The 27,735-nt window shown below is 47.9% G+C and overlaps 2 protein-coding genes across 6 annotated transcripts; both read right to left on the reverse strand.

Moving 5' to 3' along the window:
- Window positions 1-401: 401 nt before the first annotated feature.
- On the reverse strand, window positions 402-17,494 carry IL1F10 (interleukin 1 family member 10). 3 transcript variants are annotated; one of them, XR_006960141.1, is made up of 6 exons: window positions 16,293-16,486; window positions 7,235-7,294; window positions 5,360-5,445; window positions 4,952-5,079; window positions 4,281-4,667; window positions 402-539 (listed from the first exon to the last, which is right to left on the reverse strand). XR_006960141.1 is itself a non-coding variant. In XM_047068148.1 (5 exons), exons 2-5 carry the CDS (start codon window positions 7,264-7,266, stop codon window positions 4,455-4,457), a joined length of 459 nt encoding a protein of 152 aa, XP_046924104.1. In that variant the 5' UTR covers window positions 7,267-7,294; window positions 17,409-17,494; the 3' UTR covers window positions 3,989-4,454. The 3 variants fall into 3 exon arrangements, 2 of the variants coding, with proteins under 2 accessions (XP_046924104.1, XP_046924103.1); XM_047068148.1 differs by lacking the exons at window positions 402-539; window positions 16,293-16,486 and adding an exon at window positions 17,409-17,494 and having other exon boundaries at window positions 3,989-4,667; XM_047068147.1 differs by lacking the exon at window positions 402-539 and having other exon boundaries at window positions 3,989-4,667.
- On the reverse strand, window positions 14,829-27,652 carry LOC124503254 (interleukin-36 receptor antagonist protein). 3 transcript variants are annotated; one of them, XM_047068151.1, is made up of 8 exons: window positions 27,611-27,652; window positions 26,891-27,053; window positions 23,012-23,760; window positions 20,411-20,716; window positions 19,981-20,036; window positions 18,573-18,658; window positions 17,409-17,536; window positions 14,829-17,206 (listed from the first exon to the last, which is right to left on the reverse strand). In XM_047068151.1, the coding sequence occupies exons 5-8, from the start codon at window positions 20,007-20,009 to the stop codon at window positions 16,982-16,984; spliced, it is 468 nt and encodes a 155-aa protein (XP_046924107.1). In that variant the 5' UTR covers window positions 20,010-20,036; window positions 20,411-20,716; window positions 23,012-23,760; window positions 26,891-27,053; window positions 27,611-27,652; the 3' UTR covers window positions 14,829-16,981. The 3 variants fall into 3 exon arrangements, with proteins under 3 accessions (XP_046924107.1, XP_046924110.1, XP_046924109.1); XM_047068154.1 differs by lacking the exons at window positions 23,012-23,760; window positions 26,891-27,053; window positions 27,611-27,652 and adding an exon at window positions 22,236-22,277; XM_047068153.1 differs by lacking the exons at window positions 23,012-23,760; window positions 26,891-27,053; window positions 27,611-27,652 and having other exon boundaries at window positions 20,411-21,391.
- Between the last annotated feature and the right edge of the window lie 83 nt (window positions 27,653-27,735).

The following is a 27,735-nucleotide window of genomic DNA, read 5'->3' on the forward strand; positions in this document are numbered from 1 at the left end:
TCCTGAGAAACTTAACAGAAACCCATGCGGGAGGGGAAGGGGAAAAAAAAAGAGGTTAGAGTGGGAGAGAGCCAAAGCATAAGAGACTCTTAAAAACTGAGAACAAACTGAGGGTTGATGGGGGGTGGGAGGGAGGGGCGGGTGGGTGATGGGTATTGAGGAGGGCACCTTTTGGGATGAGCACTGGGTGTTGTATGGAAACCAATTTGACAATAAACTTCATATATTGAAAAAAAATTAAAAAAATAAAAAAATAAAAACAAACAAACAAAACAAAACAAAAACAAATACAAAAAAATATATATATAAGACGTTAACTTTTTTGTTTATGCTCATTTTGTTCATTTCTGTCGTGCTCATTTATGAAGGGGCCGTATATTTTAGCAGAACAATACCTGGGAAAATTTGGCTGCCATTAGAGTTTTCTTCTTCACTTTTATTTTCCTCCCCGAATCCAGGTGTAGACCTCCCTACAACTGCCATCTCTTGTGTAGCCTGTGGAGTTTGTGTCCAGCGTTTTAAGTCAGTGTTTGTAGAGGCTGTAATAAAGTGCAGGAGTGGGGTCATGAGGCGAAAATTGGGGTCCAAAGTAAGTGTGACCAGATCTTGAATCCTGGTTGGAATGACACATGTGTTACGGGAGACCCTGAACACATCAGTCCCTTGTATAAAGTTGCTCCAGGCTTCTTGGAATAAAGACAAGGCTCTCTGGTTCTCGACAGCTGGCAATGTCTGGAACCTCTTGTGGACACAAAGAGAACAAACACACTCACGCAGACATTCATGCATACACACGACACACATATGCATGCACGCAGACACTGGTTCACACACGTGCGTATGCACGCCATACACACACGTGCACACATGCATGCTAGTGAGCACACGTATACATGTGCTCACTAACACACACATATGCAGCCACACTCAGGATTGCCTGCAGGCGTGTGACTGTCTCCTCTGCCTGAACCATCTTGACCTGCCCCCACGACTCCCCCATCCCCTCCCCAGGCTGGTCCCCATGCATGCCTCACTTCCTCTAAATCCTCTCCTGACCCCTTGGATGAGACCACTTACCCTCCCCACCAGCCCAGCTCCCTGGTGCTGCCTGAAAGAGAAGTTACTACGCTGCTTTCCAACCGCTTGTTTACTAGTCCTTGGCTCCCAACTACAAGTTCACCCTGAGATATAAATAGAGGATGAACCTGAAAGTGTGCCTCTCCCAGAAATTTACACAGTAATAGCTCTGATTGGCTGGTTTTGGAATGAAGCCTTTGGTGTGGTCACCAGGGAGGAGGAGGAATTTTAAAAACAAGACTTGGGAGGGAGAGGGAGAACATTCCTGGCATCTCTGAAGTGTATCTATCAGAAGTTAGTTCCATTTCTTACTCTTAAATCCCCAGTGCCGGAACATCCCATCATTATTCCTAGAAGAGCCCTACAGAATTTCAATCCCAGGTTCCCTGAGTGCTATTTCGAGTGTCTTCTAGTCATTCTGTAGAAAGCAGTCAATACATGTTGGTTTTTTATTCCTAATGTCTGGTTTCTGCATCTACAGTGTGTGTCTTTAAAGGGGGAGGGACTGTGTCTCCTAAATCTCTTGTGTCCTCTTTGTCCCCTATGCACTAATACAGAATTGGCATATGTTAGGTGCTCAAAAAAAAATTTTTTTTTTTTTTTTACTTATATAGAGAACTTGATCCAATTTATCTTTCTCTTGTGAACTATGCCCGTGGCCACCCAGGCATACCCAATATTCCTCTCATTCGTGAGCCCTGCTCCAAGCAGGATCAAGTTGAGTTACCATGAGTGAAGGAGATGAGCGGGCATGGGGAGGTGACAGGGGCTGGCCAAACCTTGGAACCAAAGCACCAAAGCTGATCCCAGGGTGGTGCCAGACAGAGGCAGTTGGGGCAAGAGGGGGAGGAGAGAGGAAGCTGGAGGGGCTGAAACCCTCATAGCAGCTGGGTTGGGCCAGTGCTGATCTCAGGGGCCCAGGCTTAAAATCCAGGTTCTACTTGCAATACTTGGATGATGCCTCCAGGCCTCCTGGATAAAGTGTCACCTCCTCACCTCTTTCACCAGCATTCATAGCCAGGCCTCACCTCTTCATTTTCAGCAACTCCTCAGCCAGAAGCCCTGGGGTCCAGCACGGCCATGGCTCCCCAGGCCCAGAAGTGTTAGCAACTCCTCTTCATCACGCCTCCCTGAGTTGTTCTCTCTGCCTAGAAATGCCCACGCCCACACTCTCCGCCTGGAAAACGACTTTTTCTCTGAGGCCCTGACGAAGTGCGCTTTCCTTTTTGAAACGTTGTCCAGCCCCCTCTGCCAGCTCCGCCTCTGTGCTACAATGGGGACCATCTCTCTTGCTACCTTGGCTCTCCTTACACTGTATCCCGAATGATCCATAAGACCCAAGTGATCATCCGCTAATCCATTCAAGACTTTGCCCTTCTTCGGCACCTTTGGTGTTTCAGTAGCTACTCTGGGCACTGGTGACCCAAAGTTGAACAGAACGGGCCCTCAAAGAGCACAGAGCAGTCTCAACACATAAACACATAGGTATGACATGATGGCCAGAGGGTGAAGGAATCGGGGCATATGCGGGCCATGGAGAGGCAGGAGAAAAATCTAAGGCCAGCATGTCCCTCCTCTGCTAAAACCCTTCCCACAGCTTCCCTTTGCACTTGAAGATAAACTGAAGCCCTCACTTTGCCTTTAAAGCCCCCATGACCCACGCCCTGCTGGTCTTGCTCCCGTTCCAACCCTCCCTTATTCTCCAGGTTCCAACGCCCCTGCCTCCCACTGCCGTTTGGACACACCAAGCCCCTTCTGTCTCAGAGCCCGCACGCTTGCTATACCTCTGCCTCATCACACCGCTCCCCCCTTGCTCCTGTCCTTCAGTCTCGCTCAGATGGCACCTCCTCAAAAAGACAGAGGTGCTTCCCCTGACCACCTTCTCCAATGTTATCGTCATTCAATACCTACCTCGCTCACCCTCTGTGATGTAAACTGCTCTTGTTTGTCTGTTTTCTTCTTTGATTATGTGCCTGGTTAGTGTTTTCCCCACCCGGTTATCAGTTGTAAGGAAGCTTGTGCTTGTTTGCCATCCTGTCCGAACTCCCAAAGAAAGAGTGGAATAAAAATGCGTGGACCAACACCGGGGTCAGATGGGCCAGGACGACCCTGAGTTCCATCACGTACGGCCCACATGACCTTCAGCAAGGGATTTCATCCCTTCTAGTTCAGTGTCCTCATCTGTCAAATGGGTGAAAACGCTTGCCTTGCAGGGTGGGTCTGAGGGTGAAGACAGCCTGTCATTAAATGCCCCGGCCCCTGGTGCCACGGGGGCTGAGTGGTTACACAAAGGAGGAAGAGAGCCAGCAGCCCACCGCTCTGAGCACTGACGTCATGGGCTCTCCACTCTAGCCTGTGCCAGACCACAGATTGAGAAATGGAGAGGGATTCAGGCTCCAAGGAAGAGGGTCAGTCCCAGCTGCAAACAGTCAGCCGAGTCCCAGCCCTGTATTGCTGTTGGACCAAGCCACCCCAGCCCATCCGCTCCACCGTAGCCTAAACAACACATCCACTACCAGCTCGCCATCTCTCCCTCACTGCCCCTCCTTGCTCCTCACACGTCAAAACTGGCAGACAACCAGAGCCTCTGATCGACCGAATGACTGATTGATTCACTGTGAAGTATCTGAAAGGAAAATCGTAAGACTTGAACTAAAACTACAACTGTGAGCAGCCCAAGGCGTTGTCTGTCCATGGACAGCAGGGGAGAGCTGGGTTCTGCCTGGAGCTTCTGGCTGTTTCTAGGAGCTCTGGGGCAGATGGACTGCAGGAGAAGCTGTGGGCAGCTTCGCAAGAACCCACCGAGTTACCCACACCCCTTGCATTAAACACTGAATACTAGCACCTATTAAGACTCTGTACCATTTTTCTATTGCTGCTGTAACAAATTACCACAAACTTAGTGGCTTCAAACAACACAAATTTATTATTCTACAGTTCTGGAGGTCAGAGGTCTAAAATGGGTTTCACTGGACTAAAATTCAACTGTCAGCCGAGCTGTGTTTCTCCTGGAAGCTCTAGGAGAGAATCCTTCCCTTGCCTTTTCCAGCTTCTGGAACCGCCTGCATTCGCTGGCCGATAGCCCTGTCTGCTACATTTGAAATTCGATTAATAGCATAGCATCTTCCAGCCTCTGACTCTCACCCTCCTGCCTCATTCTTACGAGGACCCTTGTGGGAGTCTTCCCATCTCAAGATCCTTACCTTAATCACATTTGCAAAGTCACTTTTGCCTTGGAGGTCACATATTCACAGAGTCTGGGGATTAGGACGTGGACATCTTTAGGGGGGCATTATTCTGCCTATCAGCAGGATGCTGCCTTCAGCAGGATGAGCTTGGTTTGGGGGCACCAGCCTGGAACTCGGCCTCCTGCCTCGCTACCGACTCTGTTCAAAGTAGAACTCAGTGCAGGCCAATGGCTCACTTTCCTTGGCAAGTCGTACTGGTTGCTGGGGCTCAGCTGGGCCACAGAGGAACCAGCCAGGCCAGGCAGCAGCCTCAAGCCTGAAGGCTGAGCCCAGGCTTCTCTGGAAGAAGGTGAAGCGTGTGGCCTGCTCACCACCCTTGTACAGGTCCTCGATGTTCACATCCTGTGGGAGCAAGGTGGTCGCCGCGGGATGAGGCTACTGGTAAAGATGTCAGCCCCAGAGGCCTCCAGGGGGTGGTCAATAAGGGACTTTACGGAGAGGTTCTATACCCGGGGAACTGCCTTCTGCGGGTTCTGGAGGGCAGAACCCAAGAGGTTGGTGCTAGGTGCAGAGGGAAGGAGAGGAATGTGTGACCTGGCCAGGAATCCACAGATGGGTGCAGAGATGCCAGAGTATCCTGGAAGCCATGTCTGCAGGGTCCCCTAGAACAGGGTGTGGTTTCTCACCTCCAGCTGCAGGGAAGGCCCCTCTTCTGTCTCCACACAGGCCAGGCAGCGACTGCCTCCCTGGAGTCCCAGGAAGATGGGGACTTTGGTGCGGTCCAGGCCTCTGTTGGGAAGTATGCAGATCTTCTCTGGGAGGGAAGAGAGACGAGAGCCAGGAGATGAGAGGGATTCAGATTGCAAGCTCTCAGTGAGCTAAGCCCAGGCAGGAAGGAACCGGGTCAGGCCTGGCCCCTGCATGTGGGCTGCTAGGCGAGCCAGGACCCCTGCAGCGGCCACGACACCCTCCGAAAGAGAGGTCCTCAGCTGTTCCCTGCGTCTTTTCACTGTTACCAGAGGCAGGAGGGAAGGGGAAAGCCTGTGGAAGGTGGAGCATGAGTGTGTCCGAGGGGGTGAAGCCCAGACGCTCACCTGCACAGCAGTCGTCCGCACTGGGATCTCCTACCAGGAGCTGGTCACCTCTTAAGTATAGAGCCTTCTGATCTGCATCCTTAATTCTGGAACAGGATGGCAGTGCTGATGGCCTGCTCCCTTCAGGCACCACCAAACCCCAAAGTCCTTGCCCCCCCACACTCTGAAAGTACCACACTGAGCATTTAGGGGTTCTTCTCTCTTCTACACATGAGAAGTGGGTATACAACTCCACCCAAGAACAGGTGAAACCAGGTCAGCCTTAAGGCCAGGGAAGGTCTTCTGGGGCTCGAGATTCTCAGAGGCTCCCTTTACCAGGCTTGGGCTCTGTCGGGGCCCTGGGGGCACTGAGGAAAGCCAGTACCTTCTCACTGAGGGGTAGACAGAGTTTTCCCGATTATGCCGGCCCTTTTGCATGCCCGTCCTGAGAAATCTCCTAATGAGGCTCAGATATCTGTGGGATGTAGTAAGCCTTATCCCAGATTTTCTGAGCCTGCCCCAATTTTACATAAATGTTTATTCTCTTCAGTGAAGGGATTCATTGAGTATATAATAAAGTGTGGCTTGCTTTTCCAATATCTTAAGGGCTTTCTTATAGAACAAAATCCAGGAATCAGGAAAAAAAAATCCAACGTGACAGAAGGTGTGCCAACATTGTCCCCCCCCCCCACCGTTCCACGCGAGGTATGCCCTGGGGTGGGCCCACATTCTAGGAGCCAGACTTAGGAGGTCAGCAAAGAGCTCGAACAGGGTGTGATTACAGGCATTTGGGGTTGGCAGAGTTTCCATTGATGGGCCTGGGAGGGTAAATACGTGCTGGGGAGCAGGGAGGAAACCACAATGAGTGTGTGCAACATCAAAGTCACACAGGTTATTAGCCTGGTCGCTTGGCTGGTTTCAAACGTCTGTCAGCCACTCTCAGGACCCGGGGAGCCCTCCCTACCTCCTCTGGGCCAATGCCATCGCCTCCAGGAGATTTTTCTCTCCAATAACAGCTAATTATAATACCCTTAGCTAATGACTGTATGTGTTTAAAGTAGGTTCACTTGTACAATAAAAATAAAGATCTCAAAAGAGCCTAGGCTTGCCAACCAGCATTCTCTCTCCAACCTGGATGACCAGGACTTGTCTGTAACTCATCTGCAAACCACATTCTATTTGGAGACCAGAACCCAAGTTAGATACCCCAAAGTGCTGATATCTGTTTTGTCATTTGGGTGCTTTATACACAGGTGTTTTGCCTTCCCAGCCACGTGGCAACTTCCTAGAGGTCCTGACTGGCCCCCTCACGTCCAGGACAGGACAGACCCATGCAGGAGCCGCAGCAATGCAACCCAGAAGTCAATTCTGCTTTTGGCTCATTCCTCAAAGGACTGGAAGTAGTTTCCAATGAGAAATCACAGGCAATAAAGTGTAAGCTATAAGTAAAGTCTCAAATGTCAAATGAGGTAACAGTGAGAGTTGGCAGTGCATGCTGGGAGCAAAGGCCACAGAGACTGACGTGTGAAGATGCTGTCTCTGAGATTCAAAATTGTTCCTGAGCTTCTGGAGAGAGGAGGTTGGAGTGGCACAGAGAGTGTGGGTCCCGGCTCTGTGATACATGAGGTCATTGATCTAGCCTCTTTGAGCTTCGGTTTCCAAATCTGACCGGACTTAGGCGCGTTCCCCTTGTAAGTTACTCAGGATGGAGGCAAGGCATCTTGGATGCTCAGGGAAGAGGGCTATTGTTAGCATGCTTATGATTAACCTTAATTAGGGGGCACTTGAGAGTTCTCAGGTGAGAAGGAGCCGCATCCCTCCCCTGGGCCTTCCTGCCCTCTTCCCACGTCATCTCCAGACCTCCAGTTGGAAAGGATGGACTCCCGGGAGACTTACGTGTAGTATCTTGCCATGGGCAGGGAGCACATTCTTGCAATCCTGGGTGACTGGTCCTTGCTGAGGGGGAAGAAAAGACAGGCTGTCAGAAAAGGAGGGTATTATAAGGGTGGGGCTGGGGGGACAGACCCCCTGAGGGGCCCCGAATCACTGAATCACAAAGCAGAAAGATCTCACTAAGCTGCTTATCTATAATTGGCCTGATGGAATCCACCAAGGTCTCCCCAGCCCAGAAAGCTCCAGGCATCTCTGCTTCGCCCTGCTTTGGGGTCATCTGGCAGGGGTGTGAGCCAGTGACATGTGAGTGGTGCTAGCTTGGGGGAACTGAAGAACAGGTTCCCCGAAGAGTTTGGCCAGGACTACTTCCTGGGGCTGAGACTAGGGTGGGGTGTGCTCCAGCCTCACAGTTTGAGGATGAGCTGAGCTCAAATCCTGTCTCACTGCCCAGCCTAGCCGTAGAGTCACCGCACCTCTCCCGGAGCTGCGGGAATAGCAGCGCTCCCAGGAGCCATCTCCAGCACGCTGCTGGAGGGTGCAGGGTCTCCCTGCAGAGTTAGAAAGCCTCATTCAAGGAACTAGAATGTTTTCCCAAGATTGTGAAAGAGAGACCATCCAAACTCCCCCATGATGCTCCAGATGGAAAATAGGACAGGCCCTGAGATATAGAGACTTGTGTTCTTGAGGATGAGTGATCTCAACTGAAGCCAGTGTCCCCTTATTAATCCCACACCACAGTTTCACAACAGCTCTGCTCCTTCCGGTTGGATTATCCTGCCCTAGAACTTGACCCTAAAATGACCACCTTTAGAAAGACCATTCCAGAACCTAGCATGGAAAAAAACCCAGAGCCATTCAGGGCATGAGGGTGGTAGCCATTAGAAAATAGCCTGGAAAAGTAAATGCAAGGGTAGCTGGGGCTGGGGTGCACCCAGTAGATCTGATTCTCACAGAGTAAGAAAACAAAATAGAAGAAGAAAGAGAAGATAGCAGAAAATAAGAGGGGGCAGGGGAAAAGGGGCGGGCAGAAAGGAGTAGGGCTCAGAGAGAGAGAGAGAGAGAAAGAATGACACTGAAGGACATTTGGGGAAGTGGGTGAGGAGGAACAGGTTGATGATGACAGCAGAGCTTCTAGTCATGCCAGCAGCTCCGAGCTCCAGGACCCAGTGTTAGTACTGGATTTGCCATGCGGTCACCTTGGACAAGTCATTTCCCACCTCATAGGCTTGGCAGCGGGCATTTAAGTGTTGGTGAGAATAACGAATAACAGGGCATCTCTAGGATTCTGGATGGATATTGGTGACGTGAATCAAAGTCTTAAACTATTCTACATACTCTGTAATTTCATTTGTTGCCCTTTCTCTAAGGGAAAGTAATGGATTGCCCAAATGTTTAATTATGTTCACTACATCATTTCGGACAATAGCAAGAAGTTGGATATAAGCTAAACGTCCAATAACATGTCATTGGTTTAAAAATTATGGCAGGGCGCCTGGGTGACTCAGTCGGTTAAACATCTGATTTCGGCTCAGGTCATGATCTCACAGTTGGTGAGTTTGGGCCCTGTCTCAGCCTCTGTGCTGATGGCTCAGAACCTGGAGCTACTTCAGATGCTGTCTTCCCCTCTCTCTCTGCCCCTTCCCCACTTGCACTCTGTGTCTCTCTCTCTCTCTCAAAAATAAACATTTAAAATTTTTTAATTAAAAAATAAAAATAAAAATAAAAATTATGGCAAGTTAAGTAAATAAGAAACATGTACATTAAACAGGTACACTAAAGATGATATTGTGGAAGAACATTTTATGACACGAAATGTTCAAAATACGTTAAGTGGAAAATTCAGGTTATGAAGAATGTGTACATTACTATTCCATCTAAAGCCACACACATGGAGAGACACAAACAGGAACAAAGACTGCCCATGTTGTTCTCTTTGGCTGACAGGGTTATGAGTGATATTTTCTTCAGCTCTCTTAACATTTTCCCCATATGAACATGATTCTCCTTTGTAGTGTAAAGTAAGTTTTGTTTTCAATAATTAAAATCAGCTAAAGTCATTGGCTCCCAAGCGCACCTGCCCATCAGTCACCTGGGGGACTCTGGATAAGTACTATTCCCTGTGCTGAAGGTTCTGATTCGCCAGGGCTTGAAGTGACTCCATGATCAGCCAGGCTTGGGAACTGGTATACCATCTCGGTTTTTCTCCCTCTCCAATGAACACGTAAATCACCTGACAATTCTGGTTCCCTAGATCTGGGGTAGAAACTGAGACCGTGCATTTCAAACATGCAACCAAGTGAGATTAACGCCGCTCGCCCCTGGCCACACTTTTGAGTAGCAGAGGGCTAGACAGATGATCCCCCAGCCCAGATACGCCATTAGCAGCGTGGCCTCAATGCAAGCACACTTGGTGCTGTGCTCTCTCTCATCCAAACTACTGGGGCTTCTTTGGTTGTAGCAGCAAAAATATGGGCAGCCTAGTAGCTATGCCAAGGCCTGGCCAGGGCCGATCAAATGGAGGGCTCCATGTGAGGATGATGACTCCCACTCTTGGTCAGTGTCGGTGCAAGAGACGGGCAGAAATTCAGGGCTTGTCCAGTCCAGCCAGATCCCCTGGGGCCCCAGAAGCCTCCTGTCCCAACCCCAAATTCCAGTGTTTCCCCCAAAGACTCTCTTATCAGGCACCCCCTGCCTGGGTCTGGCTAGACTGTGATGAAGTAAACAGGAGTGAGAAGCTGGCTTCTAGCCCATCAGAGAGCGTGGGGTCCTGATGCTGAGTCTGTCATGGTCCCTCCCAATGCACCACACACTCCATTCCCTAAGATTTCCCTTCCCTATTGTCTCCAAGTGACCTTTCACCGGACTTTGGCCTATAGTCCTCCCTGGACACCATCTCTGGCTGTCTCAGATTTCATCAATCCACCCGTCCTGAGTCAAAAACCACTACCAAGTAGCATTAGGCATTTCTCTATCACACCCTCTTCTCATTCTCCTACACATTTTCCGTGTGAACTATGTTCTCTCCAAGACCACTATTAACCCCTGTGGAGCCAAATCAAGACTCTTTTGATTCCTCTAATATTTGGCTACTGCCTCCTTGGAACTCTTGACACTGATTGACTCCCTTTGCACTTCATTTTCCCCTTCTCAGGTCCATGTAGATTCTCTCTTCCATTTGGGGGCATCCCTCAGGCTGGAAGTCACACATCTAAGTCTTAAGCACTTGTATCACATGCCCCCCAGAGTTGCAATTCATACATTTCCACATCTGCACTGATCATCTTGGTCTGATGCCTCCCAAGCCCAGACTGAACACCCTACTGTATCTCCAGCAGACTATAGGACACCCCCCTTTGGACATCCTGCCATCACACCCAACAAATAGATCTGAAGCCAAATCTATCTTCTCCTCCTCCCAGCCCATTCATCTCCCCACTTTTCCTTACTCTGTATCTGATTTACCAATAAGTTCTGATAATTTATTCTTTAAAATGTAACTTTGTCCAAAAAAATAAATAAAAATTTAAAAAGTAATAATAAAATGTAACTTTGTCTTCTTCATAGCCATTAGACCTGTGCCTGTATTCCTGGTTTTTCTCCCTTCAATCCAGCCCAACCTATGTGAGGTACCTGGACCTACATTCTAAGTACTGCTTTCACAATATCCCTGCTCAGCCCTGGAGTCTACAATGGCTGTCTATTTCATCACCATCTGGCCCCGATTCACTTGCATGAGTGTATCTCACTCCTCTGTGGACACTAAACCACCCCTCCAGGCACATGACCTCTTCCTTATCTTCCCAGAGGGCATGCTCAAAGTTGTCTTTGGTTTCCCTGCCTCAAAAGCTATCCCTCCTCCTTGCCGTCCATTCAGATCTTTTAATTATCAGGTCAGAGTAACAGCTCAGGCATACAAGGTTGTGACACTTAACCTCCAATTCTCAGTTTCAGCATCTATAAAATTAGAGTCTGTGGTTATTAAAGATTCTTTCCAGATCAAACTACCTGTGATTCCATGACTCAAAGTTTAATGAATCTTTCCTTTACTATTGCAACCCTACTCTGAACTCCTATTAAATCTCACTGTATTGTGTATTGTTCTATATATAGACATTCATTTCCATAAAAGTTAACAATATCTTGATCCATGAAATGTGGCTTCTAACTCCCTCCAACCACCCTGACACACATGTATGCTTATAAGCAGGACATAGAAACACAGCAAGGTTGGGTTCTGGACCTAGCTCTGCTACCAATTCATATTGCCACCCTTTGGGGCAAAAGTCCCTTTTTGTCCCTGGGCCTCCAACTTGTTATCATTAGGACGAGAGGCTAGGTAAGGCCACTATTGCTCAAAACTAAATTTCACAATGAAATTTTACACAGAAACCTGATGAAAGTAAAATGGATAAAGGGGACCTTCTTTTGCTGAGTCAGAGAATGATGGTGACTCCAGAACCCTGTTAACACTGTCCTTGACCACGGAAGCAGGCACCAGGACATATCCAAAGAACTCCAAGCCTCACCACATACTGTGGAATACCACCGGCTTAGCTGATTTCTTCTGAAATTACTTTCTAAAATCTATGGTTCTAAATATTTAAAAATCTTGACTTGGCTTAAACTATATCTTCTCTCAAATTTTTTTCTATGTGCTTTCAGGCTTATTCAGCATCCTACTACGTTCCGTGGAGGAGATACCTCGTTATCTAGAGAGCTTGTCAGGAGGAGTTAAGGGAGGGGGCATATCAGAGATATTAACAGAAGGGAGAAGGAAAGTGAGAAAGAGAGATAGAATACTGCCTACCAACCACTGACCTTCAATCCTGGGTGCCTGAAAGGTCCGAATGATTTCTCCCGGGCATTTGCCCTGAGTTTATACTGTCGGGTCAGGGTGGGTCAAGCCTGCAGCAATCTTTATAATTGGTTCCAGGATGGGGAAGAAGAGCCTAGGGATTTCACAATGTCTTTAGCACAGTATGGATAATAAGAAGGTGGGGGCATTAATGAGTGTTTGTTGAAGGGGGAGAGAGTCACCCATAAAGCCCTGGCAGAAGCCAGGCACTGGGCCCCTGCTCATAGCTACTGTCATTGACACTGTTATTGGTGCTTTCAGTAGCCACATAAACAGCCTTGGGGTCAGATGTCTTCATGTCACCTTCCCTTTGGTGCCCCATGGGGCTCCATCCTAGACTTAGAGGGATAGAAAAGGCAAGAGTGAATGGGTCTGAGGGGCCCAAAGACAGAGTGACCTTTAGTGTTTTAAGCCAGGCTGTGGCCAGTGAGGCAACGTGAGAGAGAGGACTGATGGCATTGCAAAGATGGCCCTGTTTGGAAAGAGGGGAGGGAAGTCTCTGCTTTTCAACAGGTCCTATTAGCTAGTATTAGGCTGATGAGACAGAGCATCTGAGGAAACCTACCTACAGAGGACATGGACCTTAGACCCATCCTGGGACTGGGCAGCCACCATGTGCCCTGGACTGCTAGGACACATGGCACAGTGGGAACAGGGCAGGGGTAAAGAATAGTCAAGCATCTAATTGATATTACTTAACTCAGTCCATCTATTCACCCATTTGTCCATCCAGCCATCCACCCAGCCATCCATTCATCTACTCACAAGGGGTAGAGAAGCTTGGCATAGCATTCTCTGGAGACCATATGCCTTACTGTAATACTCGCTATTATGTCATTTGCACAGTTCCACAAAGGGCTTGGTAAGGAGGTAGGAGAGGCCAACCCACATGCAGATGTCTGAAGAGGGAGAGACAAGAAAAGATGGGCAGGGAAGGGACCCAATTTGTGTTTCCTAAGGCTGACAGTCATTCTTCACCCCTCTCCCAGTCTCTTCTCTCTCCGTGGAAAGGCCCAAAGCATGGGGTATTATGCCAGGCAATCAATGGGCATTTACTGAGCATTTACACTGCTGTGTGACAAAGATGTGCAATACATAGTCCCTGTTGTTAGGCAGCTTCAGAGTCCAGCTGGGGAGCTAAGTCATAAACACTTAAAAAGATCATTAAGGAGACCAGACTCTCTAATCTGCAGAACAAGGGCATATTGGAAACAATAGATGCAGAGAATCTCCTCGAGTAAAAAAATTCCTAGAATTCTTTTTATGACTTAGACGTGGCATATAGGTTCCCTCTAAATGGAGAGACCTGTGCTATGGCATCCCTGGGACATAGTTAATCAGGCTTTGCTTCAACACCTCCACAACCTCTTAAAGAAACCCTAACAACATGTGTGATCTTTGCGGTTAAAATTTTTGGGTCACACATAATTTCTATCAATCGGTCCTGCTTGTACCTCCTGGAATTACACAGGACAAGTTTATTTTTCTAGTAGGCAGAGCTCTGAGTGCTTGAATGGAGCTCTCTGTGTATTGCTTCTCCAGGATAAAGACCCTCAGCTTCCTAGCCTCTGCCCTTGTGACTTGCTCTTGGGACACTCTCTACTATTCAGGACCCACTCAGTCCTCAATGCCTACAACCTACACAAACTCCATGTGATGTGGGCATTACACCTCTGTAAATACAGGTCAAGCAGGGTGCTTATACTGAAATTGAAGAAATCTAAAACCACTGTATCTTTTTCATATAAACAGTCGTGATGCCAGGGTCCCCCAGCCCAAACACTTCTAAGGTAGCATTTTACATTCCTTCCTTTTCTGTTGACTCACGTCAGCTCATCCTTGCTAACGCCATTTTGAATTCTATCATCCTACAGATGATGAAGCAATCACTGCAGGCTGGAGAAAGCTTCCAGAGTGAGGCAGAATTTCAGCTGCTTCTTGAAGGGTGGGCCCATTTAGATGGGTGGAGAAGAGAGAAGAAATATTCCAGGGTGGAGGAATAGTTTCCACTGTCTGTATTCACGGGTTTCCAATTATTTGTCAAACATTATTTGAGGTGCTTGGAAACAAACTGATACAGCCTTGACCTTGAGGTCACTTCAGGGGCCACAGACCGCAAATCAATTCTTACAACGAGGGGAAGTTAACATAGCAATGTAGCACAGTCAGAGCAGATGACCAGATGCCTCAATTCAGCAAAGGCTTCTCGGAGGAGGAGACAAGGTGAGAGTATGGCTGGGCCTGTGAGCAAAGACAGAGTGTGAACTAGGTCTGCAGAAGCAAGCCTGGTGCCCAGAGCCCGTGTTCTCGGCCCTCCTGAGAGGCCTCTGGAGGCACTTGTGCTGTCTGCTACCCGAGACCTTCAGCTACATCGGGGTCTCAGCCGCTCCACGGAGACAGAGGCTTCCGGCCTGGCCACCTCCTTACTAGTGCCTCAGCAGAATCTGAACCTGCCAGGCTGGTCTGACTGGTGAGGTGCAGGCAGAATCCCTGGGACTCAGATTTGAGCCTCTCCTCTGGCTTCTGTTTTCATCTCCCAGAGTTTAGGTAGGGACGCTGGAGTCACAGTCCCTGGCATGTAGAACTAGAGGTGTGAAGGTAATCAAGGAGGAGCTAAACCTTGCAGGAACAGAGACTATTCAGCATATTTAGCATGGTCAGTTTTTACGTAGAATGTTGGGGAAATTAAAGGGCCGGTGTTGATTTTGAGAAGGAAAATGAAAATACTGGAGAAAATTACAATCATAATAAAAGAAATGTGTTTATTTCTCTTTCCTTGTGTATTAGTTATCTATTGCTGTGTAACTAGTGACCCTGAAACTTAGCAACTGAAAGCAACAAACACGTATTTTCTAGCACAGTTTCTGGGGGTTTGGGAATCTAGACCAGCTTAGCCAAGTGGTTCTGCTTCAGAGTCTCTCCTGAGGTGGCAGTCAAGCTGTCCCCAGGGTCGCCTCATCTGAAGGCCTGACTGGGGCTGGGGGAGCTGCTTCCAAATGCACTCATGTGGCAGTTGGTAAGAGGCTTCATTTTTCAACACATGGGTTTCTCTACAGAGCTGCTTATGCCATGGCAGCTAACTTCCCCCCAGAGCAAGTGAACAAAGAAACAGAGAAAACAAGATAAAACCTACAGTCTTTTATAACCAAATCTCAGAAATGGCATAGTATTATTCCTGCCATGTTCTGTTGGTCACAGAGACAACGTGGGTACAATGTGGGAGGGGACACACACACTGTGAGATGGGGTCATCGGCAGCTGTGTTAATTCATAGGGCTGCCACAACCAATCCCCACAAAGTTGGTGGTTTAAAGCAACAAAAATTTGTTCTCTCACAGTTCAGGAGACTAGAGAGCCATACTCCTTCTGAAGGGTTTGGAAAGAATTCTTCTTTGCCTCTTCCTCACTTCTGGTGATTGCCTCAGTCATGGCATTTCTTGCCTTACTGCTGCATGAGGGCAATCTCAGGCTCCATCTTCACATGGCCTTCTTCCTGGGTCTCCTCTGGGTCTCTGTTTGTCCTTTCCTCTTCTTGCAAGGATACCAGCCGTGTTGGATTTAGAGCGTGCCGCCCCCCTCCCCCAATACAACATGACCTCTTGACTAATTGCATCTGCGAAGAACCCATTTCCAAATAAGGTCATGGTCTAAGGTTCCCAGAAGGACACGAATCCGGGGGGAACACTATTCAACCAGCACAGGTCCCTTTGGAGGCTGAAACCCACACTCTGAAATCTCAGGGAGTTGTGACCACTCCAGGTCCAGGATGGTTCTTTCTGTAAATTCCTTCTCTGGGAGATTCCAACCACACTAACTAACCCATCATATGCTTTTTCTTGGCAGCTCTGTTGAGGTCTGTTTTCTCATTCTCACTACTGCTGCTCAGAGCAGCAGATCTTAATTCAACATGAATTTTACTCAAGGAAGTGGATGTGGAGGACCATCAGAAATACTGTCTGCTCTGTTTTCCTCAAGGTTAACTTACTTATTACACAAGGAATCCATCTTCATTGTATAACAATTAGAAAAATGCAAATAAATAAAAGAACAAAAAGAAGAATCACCTGTGATACCACCACTCCGACATTGCTAAAATCGAAGGAAACTCTTACAGACTTTTTTCTATGCAGAAATATATAGATAGGCATTTCTTTTTAATTAAAATGAAATTATAGGATACGCGACTTTGTAATTTGCTCTCCTTACTTAATACGTCGTAAGAATCTTTCCATGTGAGTGGACACCAGCATCTTGGATTTTAATGGTATCTCGGGTCTCAGAATGTATGACATGCCTGCCTGGCCATTCTTCAGTCTTCTGAGCTGGAGCCACTTCCTCACACACCACCACCCTCTCCTGCCATGGCTAGAGCACAAGGATAGGATGGAAAAAAATAGCATACAATGTCAGCTGAGTTAAAGGGAAGAGGGAAGGGGCTGGGCCTTGTGCCCCTAACTCTATGACCTCCCTCTCCTGCACAGTGGTGCACGAAAGGACCTCATGTGGGCAGCTAGTGGCCCTAATAGGCTCAACTGGGATGGGCTGCCCTGTGGGCTCAGGGGTACTGGCTGAGTTACCATAAAGCATGAAGGATTTCTACCACTCCCTGCACCCTGACCCGTAAGGAACCTTTTTATGTGACTCCCAGTTCATCTCATATGGTTTTTTGCAAGGTGCCACGAGAGCAGCAGCACCCAACAGGGAAAGAAACTGTGGCCTAAGCCCCGAATCGCAAAAGAATTCACCCAAACTGGGAACCAAAAGGGAGAGTGGCCAAATGCGCAGCCAGAGGTGGGGTCCCTGAGAGCAGAGGGGGTGGCTGCCATCAGTGTCCTCTTCCACCTTCACCCCTGCCTGAGCTGGCTCTGCCCAGGGAGTTCTGGGGGCACATTGCCCTAGTCACACTGCTGGAAGTAGAAGTCCGTGATGGGGCTGTCCCAGCTGGCATCCTCTGAGAGTTGGGTGAGTCTGAGAGGCTGGTCTGCTTCCGGCACAGTGCAGAGGAACCAGCCTGGGTAGGCAGCTGACTCAAAGCTGGAGGTGAGCCCTGTGTCTCGCCGGTAGAAAGTGAAGCTCTTGGATTCCTTGGCACCGAGGTAGAGCTCCATGATATTTACTGGCTGTGAGCAGAAGGGCATGGCAGGTGAGGGGAAAGGAGTGGGGGAGGCAGGAGAGCTGGGCCGGGAGCACGGAGAGGCAGGGCTGCAATCAACAGAACCCCACAAGGGAGAGGAGCTTGGGCCCCAGGACACCCAGCTCAGTGGCTTCAGCATCTGCTGGCTTTGTGAGATCAGAGAGCAAGGATGTCCCAACAGGACTCACCTCTAGTTTCAGAGTCGGTTCCTGCCCCGTCCCACATGACAGGCACTGGCTCCCTCCCTGGACACCCAGGATGACTGGAGAGAGCTTGGCATCCAGAGACCGATTGGGGACAACACTGATCTCCTCGCCTAGAGAAAGGAAGTCAGATGCAGAGGCCTTGACTGCCCTTCCCTCCCTCTCCCTGCATCATGGACTTTGGAGAGCAGGACCTGTGTGAGACCTCCTGTCCCCAGACTGAGAAGAAGGGAATCCTGTTAGCAGCTGTCACCTAGGGAAGGGTGGTCTCCCGTCAGTTGGCCCAGTGACATCAAGGGACATAAGCACATTGTACCACCTCCCACCCCATGCCCACCCCCTGGTCCAGGCTCAAATTTTCAAGTCTTCTCTAGTCCCCAGGAAGATTTGACCACTTCCTTTAATGCCGCTTGACCCTCTGGCCTCTTTTCGGAAACTCGATTGGATAAGCCTCTCATCAGGGTTATTTGGACATGTTCTACCACCTGTGAGATTCCTGAGACCAGAAGAGGGTCTCATTCTTCTCTGTACCATCCCCCACTACTCATACACACACATGCACACATGCACTCACATATACATACATGCAAGCATGCACACGTGCACGCACACGCACACAGGCTATACAAGTGTCCCAAGTGGCCAGGTATGTGCTGTTCTAGAGAGAAGACCTGCCACAGTGTACGGGGCAGAAGGAGTAAGCCCACCAGCCACCTGGGTCCCACCACTCTGAGTGACCAGGAATCCCCAGAGAGCAGAGGGGACCCAGGGTAAAGGGGCAGAAAACCACTCCCACATGGGAATAAAGGCCTAGAGAGCCTGTTTTAGATCTCTCCTCAGCACTGGATCCCAGGAAAAGAAATGTTTGGTCTAAGTCCACCTCTGAGGGAAGGACAAAGCATTCATCTTGGAAATATTCTCCATCTCTGCATAGAGGCCTCAGGTGGCGTTGGGGCATGTGTCCTCACTTTGCTGGAAGATACTGTAGTTTATTTGTCCTTGTTCAGGGTCTGCTTTTATGATGCCTCATCCACTGTGTCAGGCCTGGGCTCTGTAGGTCTGTGCCAGTTTGCATGCCTGTTCTAAGCCCTCTTCAGGCCCCGTCCCCTCAGAGTGTCTAGGGAAGTGGTGTCGTGTTTTGCCACCAACCTTGGATGATGTTCCCTGCATGCAGCCTTCCAGCTAGAAGCTGGTTATCATGCAGATAAAGCACCTTCAATTCTGCATCCTTCATCCTGCAACATCAGGACAGGATGACACTTAGTTAGGGGAGGAGTGGGTGCTCCAGCTTGCTGGGCTCTACAGAGACCCACTGTCTCCCTCTCCTCTGCCAGGAGCAACAGTCCAACCTTCTTCCCAGCCCTGCTGGGCTCATACCCTACCAATGGGACAACAACTGGACTCCAACAACAATGGGACTGCACCTGAGTCTTGGATTTGCTCTTCCACCCCATTCAATCTTTGCTACACCAACCAATCTCCTCCATGGGTGATGTTGGAAAAGAAACTGGACTGTGAGTCAGAGTCCTGGGTGCTTGTCTGGCTCGCCACCATTATTTCCAGATCACAACAGACAAGTCACTTGACCACTCTGGGCCTGAGGCTCCCCACTGCTAAATTAAGACAATGGGTTAGATAACGCCCAGGCCTTTCCCAGATGAAAATCTGATTCTTCAGTCATTATTGAAGACATCAAGGCACATTTACTTCCACTTATTAATTGTGGGATATCTTTAAATTTGAAATGAAAGAATTTATTTTTCATCTCTGATCTCAGTTGATTTTCCAACATCCTATGAGGTGAAAAGATACATCCCAAAGTGGGTCTCTTCAGATATTATATGGAAACAAGCACGCTGCGTGCAAACTGGTTCAATGGTAGCTAAACATAAACAAATCTGTACTTCAGAGTTGCTAACATGCGGAATTACGCCATGGTTCTCTTATGCGGAGACGTAGAAAGCAATATTTCCCACATTTCTTGATCACGGGGCACCACTGTATCAAGCAGCTCATAGGACTGGGGTTCCACTGAACACACCTTGCAAAAAGCTATAGTAGACTCTCGGTTCAGAGAGAGCAGGGACCATTTTTGCTCATTAGTGCAAAGTCCAGAACACGGCAGACTGCCTGGCTCAGTACATGCTAGGAGACAGACAGACTGACTAGTTTTGCCCCAAAGGGCAGCAAGGATGTAGCAGAGCAGAGCCGCTGGATGGACATTAATATTCACCCCAGTGGGTGGTAACAGCTCCAAGCTGGGTCTCCCGACTTCCATCCTCATTATGGATACATGAAGCTGCAGCTCGACACAGAGTGATTCACTTGCTCCCCTTCTCATCGGGGAACCCCCATGAGGTGGCCAGCCTCAGCCTGACGAAGGCTGGAAAAACTTTCCTTAGGACAGTGAGGGGCTGTTCATAACTGCCCAGCTGCCCACCCACCTGCACTCTGAGCAGCCACAGCCCCTCCCTACGCAGAAAGGATGGACAACAGGTCTACCTGGAGCTTAACTTCTCCCCAGAGGACACAGCCCATCAGAGGCTCAGATACTCACCGAAAGCACAGCGCCCCACTCAGGACCATCTTGAGTTTCACAGTGTGTAGACTCTCCTGTTTTGAAATAACACAAAATCTTAGGTGGAAATAGAGGTTGAGCTGGCAGGGGCCTGGGTAGCAAGCAGCGTTCTGACCCCACCCCCTCAGCATGGGAACATCCCCCCCAGAGCAGGGGATTCCAGGTCTGGGGTCAGGAGAGAGCCTCGGCCCTGCTGGGGAGAATGAAGCCCAGCTCCCCAAAGGACACCTCAGAATGCTCCTTTCTCCTGGCAGAGCCCGCGGTATCTGCCTACTCCTCCGAGGTGCCACAGCCCTTTTAATAATGCACTAGGGAGGAGCCCCTGAAACTGCCACAGGCTGAGGAGGAGCGGGGTGTCCCAGGTATTTCACACCACCCGAAGCCTCCAGAAACACCTGCTGTTCCTTACCTCTCCCAGGGAAGGAAGCTTCTGGAGATAATCTTCTTTTAGCAATTCTGAGGAACTTCCCTGAAGCTTTCCAGCGCTTCCCAGCACTCAGCTCCTGGACTTCAAGTGCTTCCAGACCCAAAGACTGCAGTGCAGATAGCCCCCCCAGGCAAGCAGATTTTAGAACAAACCCCCCTTCCTCTTCCTTCCTTCCTTCCTTCTTCCTTCCCTCCTCCCTTCCTGACTTTGCCAAGCCTATGGAAAATGCTGGAGGTGGGGTTTTCCTGTGTAGGCAACGTTTAGTCTACATGTTCACTGTAGAAAAACCTGAAAATCCAGATCAGGAAAAAAAAAAAGTGAATACTTGTGTTCTGTGAGTGTGCCACCAAAAAGCCAATGAAAACAGTTTTCCTCTGCATACATACACACGTAACTGTCAACAGTGTTTCACAGAAACCTACACTAGATTCAGCTTGCTTTTTTCATATAGCAAATAGCAGAATATCTTTCCATACCAAATATGAATGATGCAACATTGAATAGCTGAATACATTTCATTATATAGATGCAGCATCATTTATTTATAGCAATGAATTATTAGTTTATTATTATTTGCTTGAAAATCATGTTGTGACAAATTTTTTGCATCAACATCTTTGCTCATGCGTTTGATTATTTCCTCAGAAAGTAAAATCTAGCTCATGCCATCTGTGATTGACCTTTCTCCAGTACCTGACTGGCAAAATAAAATGTGATTGGATAACAATTCATGCAGTTTCAACACCTCCATACATTCTCTGTGATGGATCTGAATTAAAGGTAGAGGGCAGTGCATAATAACAATTTAATTATATCTTGAGTGCCATTGATAGCAATTTATTGTTCAGGTATCAATGTTAAAGAAATTGCATTCCAGCCTATAGACTAAAAACCCTTACAGCATTCAGGAATAAATAAAATATCAAGTTATTCTTTTTTTTTTTTTTTTAACGTTTATTTATTTTTGGGACAGAGAGAGACAGAGCATGAACGGGGGAGGGGCAGAGAGAGAGGGAGACACAGAATCGGAAACAGGCTCCAGGCTCCGAGCCATCAGCCCAGAGCCTGACGCGGGGCTCGAACTCACGGAGTGCGAGATCGTGACCTGGCTGAAGTCGGACGCTTAACCGACTGCGCCACCCAGGCGCCCCGAATATCAAGTTATTCTAATGTGAAAAACACCTGCCAAAACATTTTAAAATCATTAAATGGACCAAATGGAAATGACACTGAAATCATTGCAAAAAAAGAAAACCAAAAGGAAACTCCAGAAGGTGTTGTCCTATCAGCAAAATGGGTTTAAGCAGACAGGCTTTCATTTGTAAAGTGATTATAGAGAAGTACATATTGTTTCACCCAAAAAAGTAAAACACCAACCTCCCTGGGCTCTGATCCTCTAACCCCAGTGAATTGCACCCACGTGCCCACAGGACACGTGTGTGGGGCTTCAAAAGCTCTGTCCTCATTCTGACTAACATGAAATGATGCCAATGCATGGCTGTCCCCCTCCAGATGGGGTGACTTGCTGAGGGTGCAGGGGGATGTTTCTGCCAGCTGTGTTTGCTCCGCAATGTGTTTCACGGTGATGGGTACAGGACAAATGGATGGAGAGGTGAATGAAGGAGCTAAGACGGTGAAAATATAAATAAATAAATAAATAAATAAATAAATAAATAAATAAATAAATAAAATAAAATAAAATAAAATAAAATAAAATAAAATAAAATAAAATAAAATAAAATAAAATAAAATAAAATAAAATAAAACAAAACGAGCCCTCATTAAGAAAGTTAAGTTCTTGGGGCACCTGAATGGCTCAGTCGGTTAAATGTCTGACTTCGGCTCAGGTCACGATCTCTTGATTCGTGAGTTCCAGCTTCGTGGCAGGCTCTGTGCTGACAGCTCGGAGTCTGGAGCCTGCTTCAAATTCTGTGTCTCCCTCTGTCTCTTCCCCTCCCCTGCTCATACTCTGTCTCTCTCTATCTCTCAAAAATGAGTAAACGCTAAAAAAAAAATCAGAAAAAAAAAGTTAAGTTCTTCAATCTTGAAAAAAGACAAAATGGTGACCACATGTGCTTTCAATGTTGCATTGGAACATCATGGAACAGGCTCCACCAGTGGTTACTCAATTCTCTAGGAAACGGATGCCTTGGCTTGACTTATGATGGTGGAGTAGATACCAGATTCTGTAAAGTTAGATGTGAACTAAGAAGAGAGAGATAAATTGCAAATCATTTCTGCCTGATAAAAAATATAGCATCCAAAGGGTGCAGTTTTATTGCCTTGCAATTCATTAAGTAGGGTTTTGTTTTTGTTTTTCTTAATCTAAGTCAGCCAACCCATTCCACCATTTCTTTCCTGACTGATCGTATCTTTTGAATCAGTTTCATCGTCCTGCTGGTTCCTTCATTTATTAACAATGGTAAATCTTTGGCACATGCCCACTTTGTGTTTGTATGAGAGTTATATTTTGGACTTGTTGAAAACTAAACTGGTAATACTTAAGACAATGTTATTTCGCCCCAAGTCACACATCACGTGTGGTGGTTTTAAAATCTGTCCACAAATTCTTTAATACTCTACCATTTAAGAGGTGGAGCTTAATTTTCCTTCAAGTGTGGCCTGGACTTAGTCACTTGCTTCCAAAGAATCTACTACCTGGTAGAAGTGACTTGTCACATCTGAGGCTAGATCACAAAAGGTATTGTAGCTTCTTCCTGATCTTTCTTGGCTCTCACCCCTGGGGGGAGCCAGCTGCCAGGTGAGGAGGACACTCCAGCAGGCTGTGGAGAGGCCCACGTGGTGGAGAACTGAGGCCTCCTGACAACAGCTATGTGTGAGCAATCTTAGAAACAGGCCCCACATCTTCATTCCAGCCTTCGGATGAGGCAGCCCTGATGACATCTTGACTGCAGCTTCATGAGGAGCCCTGAGCCAGACCCAGATAATGCCACTCTTCTGATTCCGGATTCTGAGAACCTCTGTGGAATAATGCTTGCTGTTTGAAGCCGCGGCTAAGGCTTGGAATACTTTGTTACACGGCAATAGGTAACGAATACACTTTGCCATCACTATGGGGCATTTCTGCTCCTGTTCTCTTTTCATTCTCCTCAGTCTTCAGTGGGTGTCTTCCCTTCTTAGGAAACATCTCAAGTCTTCATGGACTTTATATGGCCATGGAGGTTGCCCCAGAAGCTGTCCCAGTCTGTAGAGGGGTAATGCTTCCCCATGGTGATTCTCACCACCTTTGTGAGATTGGCAGTGCCCCGGAGTGGGGTATGGTTCCCGCTCTTGCTGTGGAGATGAGGAATCAAACAGCACAAGGGACACACCTGTATCAGTGTGTAAGCACACATTCACAAGCAGTTTAGTAAAACAGTAATTTTTTATTAGGAAGATACATTTCACAATAATTTAAAATGACCAGTATCCATTTGGTGTTCACTATGTCCCTAGAATTATGTGTAGTGGGTTTTTTTTCTATTTCATGAGAACTTTCCCATTTTATGCTCATAACTGCCCTGTGTTGTAAATGCTATTATTATCTCTGTTTCATGGATGTGGAAACCAAGTACAGAAAGGTTAATTATGTTGCCTGATACGAAACCAATAATTAGTATTGGTCAGAACCAAATCCAGAAAAGCTAAATCTAAAGCTGTTGACCACAGGATACAACACGGCAGTCAGAGGGAGCCTTCCTCAGTCGGCCTCAGATCATGTAACTCTTCTGGTCCCTGAGTCTCTGAGAGTAAGAGGCAAGTCTCTGCCATGCTCCCAGGCCCCACAAAACCAGGCTGTCATTAACTCTTGACCATGTTCTTTGATCACACCATGCAGTAACTCAAGCCCATGGACCTCTTGCTCTTTCTTGAACAAGCCAGGCACAGTCCTGCCTCAGGGCCTTTCCACCGGCTATTGTCTCTGCCTGGGAACTTCAAGATATGAGTGTGGCTCATTCCCTTACATCCTTAAAGCCTTTGCTAAAATATCACCTTCTCCGTGAGACCAATACTCATTATCCTATTCTTTCCTTTCCTGCTATCACACTCCCCTTACCATGCTCTATTTCTTCCCAGCACTCATCATCTGTTAATACATTGTATAATTCAGCTGTGTGTTATGGGTATTATTCATCAGCTCCCCCACCAAACCCTGCTGGAAGATAAACTCATACAAGGGAGCTGTTTCCTGTCTATTCTGTTCATTAGCGTATTCCGAGCACTTTATGGGCCTGGTATACAGTATGCCTTAAAAAAAAAATTTTTTTTTTTAACATTTACTCATTTTTGAGAGAAAGAGGGAGACAGAGCATGAACAGGGGAGAGGCAGACAGAGAGGGAGACACAGAATCTGAAGCAGGCTCCAGGCTCTGAGCTGTCAGCACAGAGCCTGACACAGGGCTTGAACCCACGAACTGTGAGATCATGACCTGAACTGAAGTCAGACGCTTAACCAACTGAGTCACCCAGGTGCCCCACACAGTATGCCTTTAATAAATAATATTGCACTAACACTGAACAAGTTGTATGCTGTTTCACATTGAAAAGGCCAGACAATTGTCTCACGTTTTGCTCGCAATAATGATCTTTTTATTTCTCAGAGAACTTTGATGCTTCTGGGTCCTCATTCTCTTAACACAGCAGTTAAGACCATGGTAGACATACTTGGGCCAGTGGGCCAACATGGGCCCTCTGTTTGTTTTCTAAACAAAGCTTTATTGGAACACAGCCACGCTCATTTGTTTACAGTCTGTGGGTCCTTCTACACCACAATGGCAGAGTTGAGTATCTGTGACAGAAACTGCATAGGGTGCAAAACGTAAGATATTTACTGTGTGGCCCTTGATAGGAAAATGTTTGCCAAACTCTGGTCAAGACCATCTTGATTCCAGTCCTAAATCTGTCACTTATTACTATATGTCTTTGGCCAAGTTGTTTAATCTTTCTGGGGTTTGGAGTTCTCATCTGCAAAATGGGGATAAAAAATAGTACTGGCTCAGGGGTGGTTGTTAAGATTAAAGGAGTTAATGTTTGTGCAGTGTTTAGAGCAGTGCCCGGCACAGGCAGGTCCTTAAACGTCAGCTGTATCATCCTCCTCCTCATCAGCCACGTGGTCTGGGGGAATTTGCCTCATCTCTCTGATTCCATGATTCATCTCACCTCATTTGCATTTTTTCGTAAAGAAAAGAGGAACAAACCACCTCACCGGGTTGTCATGAGGATGGATGAAACAGAGGCTGTGAAGAGCAAGGTCAGCACTTAGCACAAACCCGTAGGCACCTCCTTCCTACCCACCCACCCACCCCTGTTTCCCACCTCTCCGGCACCCCTCCCCAGGTATGTAAAGAAAACCCTGAGAACGTGGCAGAGGCCATGTTTACATTGACCTAAATGTGAGGCTAGCTCAAGACTAAACACTTCCTTGCCCGTGTGCAAATGCATCTTACTTGACCCAGAGAGGGAGAAGGCCCCACCTGAGCACATGCAAATCCCTTACAGGAAAGGTTAACATTTGCTGCACATTCACTGGGTCAAGCATTATCTCGAAAGCAATATAGGCATTGTGCCATCGGGCCTGTGAAGTGAGTGCAATTTTTATTCCCATTGAACTGTTAAGACAAAGTCAGGCATGGAGAGATTAAGTAACTAAAGCCAAGGTCACAAACTAGTAAGAGATGGACCTGGTGTTAGTACTCTGGCAATTCAATTTCATACTAACTCATCCCCATTCCCCACTGTGAACGAATAAACCATGTAATGCTTATAGATTCAAGCAATCAAGGAATGGTAGGCAGAGCTGGAGGCCAGAGGGGCTCCCTTCCAGGAGTCTTTTGCAGAAAGGACCAAGGGGCTTCTTGAGAAGAACAGAGGCTTCAAAAAAGTCAGAAGAAACCAATAGAGTTTGTCCAGAGACAAAGGGCTCCCACCAAGACAGAGTGTGGTACACATCAGGACAGAGGGAATTCTTCATTCCCTAGAGTGACTTTTCGTGGCTGAGAACAAACATGAAGGCCCTACCTGGCATAGGGGAGATGGTGGTGACACATAGACACACAGCCTCCAGGGAGCTGTGAACAGAAGGTTACCTCCTACCACAGCCCAGGACCCCTACCCCAACTACAGCCACATCCTGTGGTCACTGTGGGGAGCAACAGAAGGGAAGGTGCTACTTGGCTCACAGCATATTTGAGTTAACACTGGAAACCCTGTGAAATCACAGGGAAGTTTGTGGGTCATGTCACTGCAGCCAGAACGTGCTGAGCCAGAACGTGTTGCTTTGTTGTTTTTGCTTAGTCCCCTGGCATCTTCCAGGGTGGGGGGTCTAGGGAAGGGCCAGTTCTACAAGCTGGAACCGGGGAGTGTGTAGACAACGATGGGGTGAGACTCGTGTGTGTCACACCTACGGGCAGTTTCTCCTGACTGAGTCACCAAGGACAGAAGAGCCATTGGCAACCTCCTCACCTCAGATCATGGTGAGACCCTCCAAAGCAGGTCCAGGTGCTTTGCTCATCTGTACTTCTGAGGCCTCCAAGAGTCTGAGGACTCACCTCCCACAGATTGTGTGGTTTGGCCATTGCTGGACCTCTGTCCACAGAACAGCTAGGACGTGAACCAGATTCTGTAGCTGAAAATTGGAAATAAGCCAGTTGTGGAAAGGAAAAGCCAACAGGTCAGGAAGAGTACCGGTCTGGCCCCATCTTTGCTTTCTGGGCCATAGCCTCCTCCTGTCCAGCCAAAGCACAGGCTCTGGGTGCAAGGCTATGACCCCACAGGGAGGCCACTCTTGGCCAGGCTGGATTGGACAGTCTTTCCTCCACAGGGTTTGTTTTTTTGTTTTTTGTCTCCTTCCACAGAGGACCTGGACCAGTGAGCATCCATAGCAGAATTAGACAAGGCCAGGCCAACTGCCTTGGGGCTCCCCCAGAGGAGGCCTCAAGCCTTCCTTGGCTCTGACTGTGACACTTAGCACTGATGGAGTAGAACCATCTCCTTTCACAAACGCCTCAAGAACCAGGGATTACTTCTTTTTTTAATATCTATATGCTGCTGTGGCCGAGGTCAAAGAGGTTGTTGCCTGTTTTCTCCTCTAGGATTTTGATGGTCTTCTGTCTCACATTATACACTGTATGTTAGCTAACTTGACGATAAATTATTTTTTAAAAAAGCAGAACTCTGGGGCACCTGGGTGGCTCCGTTGGTTAGGCGGCCGACTTCGGCTCAGGTCGTGATCTCACGGTCCGTGAGTTCGAGCCCCGCGTCGGGCTCTGGGCTGACAGCTCGAAGCCTGGAGCCTGCTTGTTTTTGTG

This window comes from Lynx rufus, unplaced genomic scaffold (genome assembly GCF_022079265.1).
Source record: "Lynx rufus isolate CCGP_SWC_20201006 ecotype Redwood Valley unplaced genomic scaffold, mLynRuf1.p SCAF_8, whole genome shotgun sequence".
Taxonomy (NCBI): domain Eukaryota; kingdom Metazoa; phylum Chordata; class Mammalia; order Carnivora; family Felidae; genus Lynx; species Lynx rufus.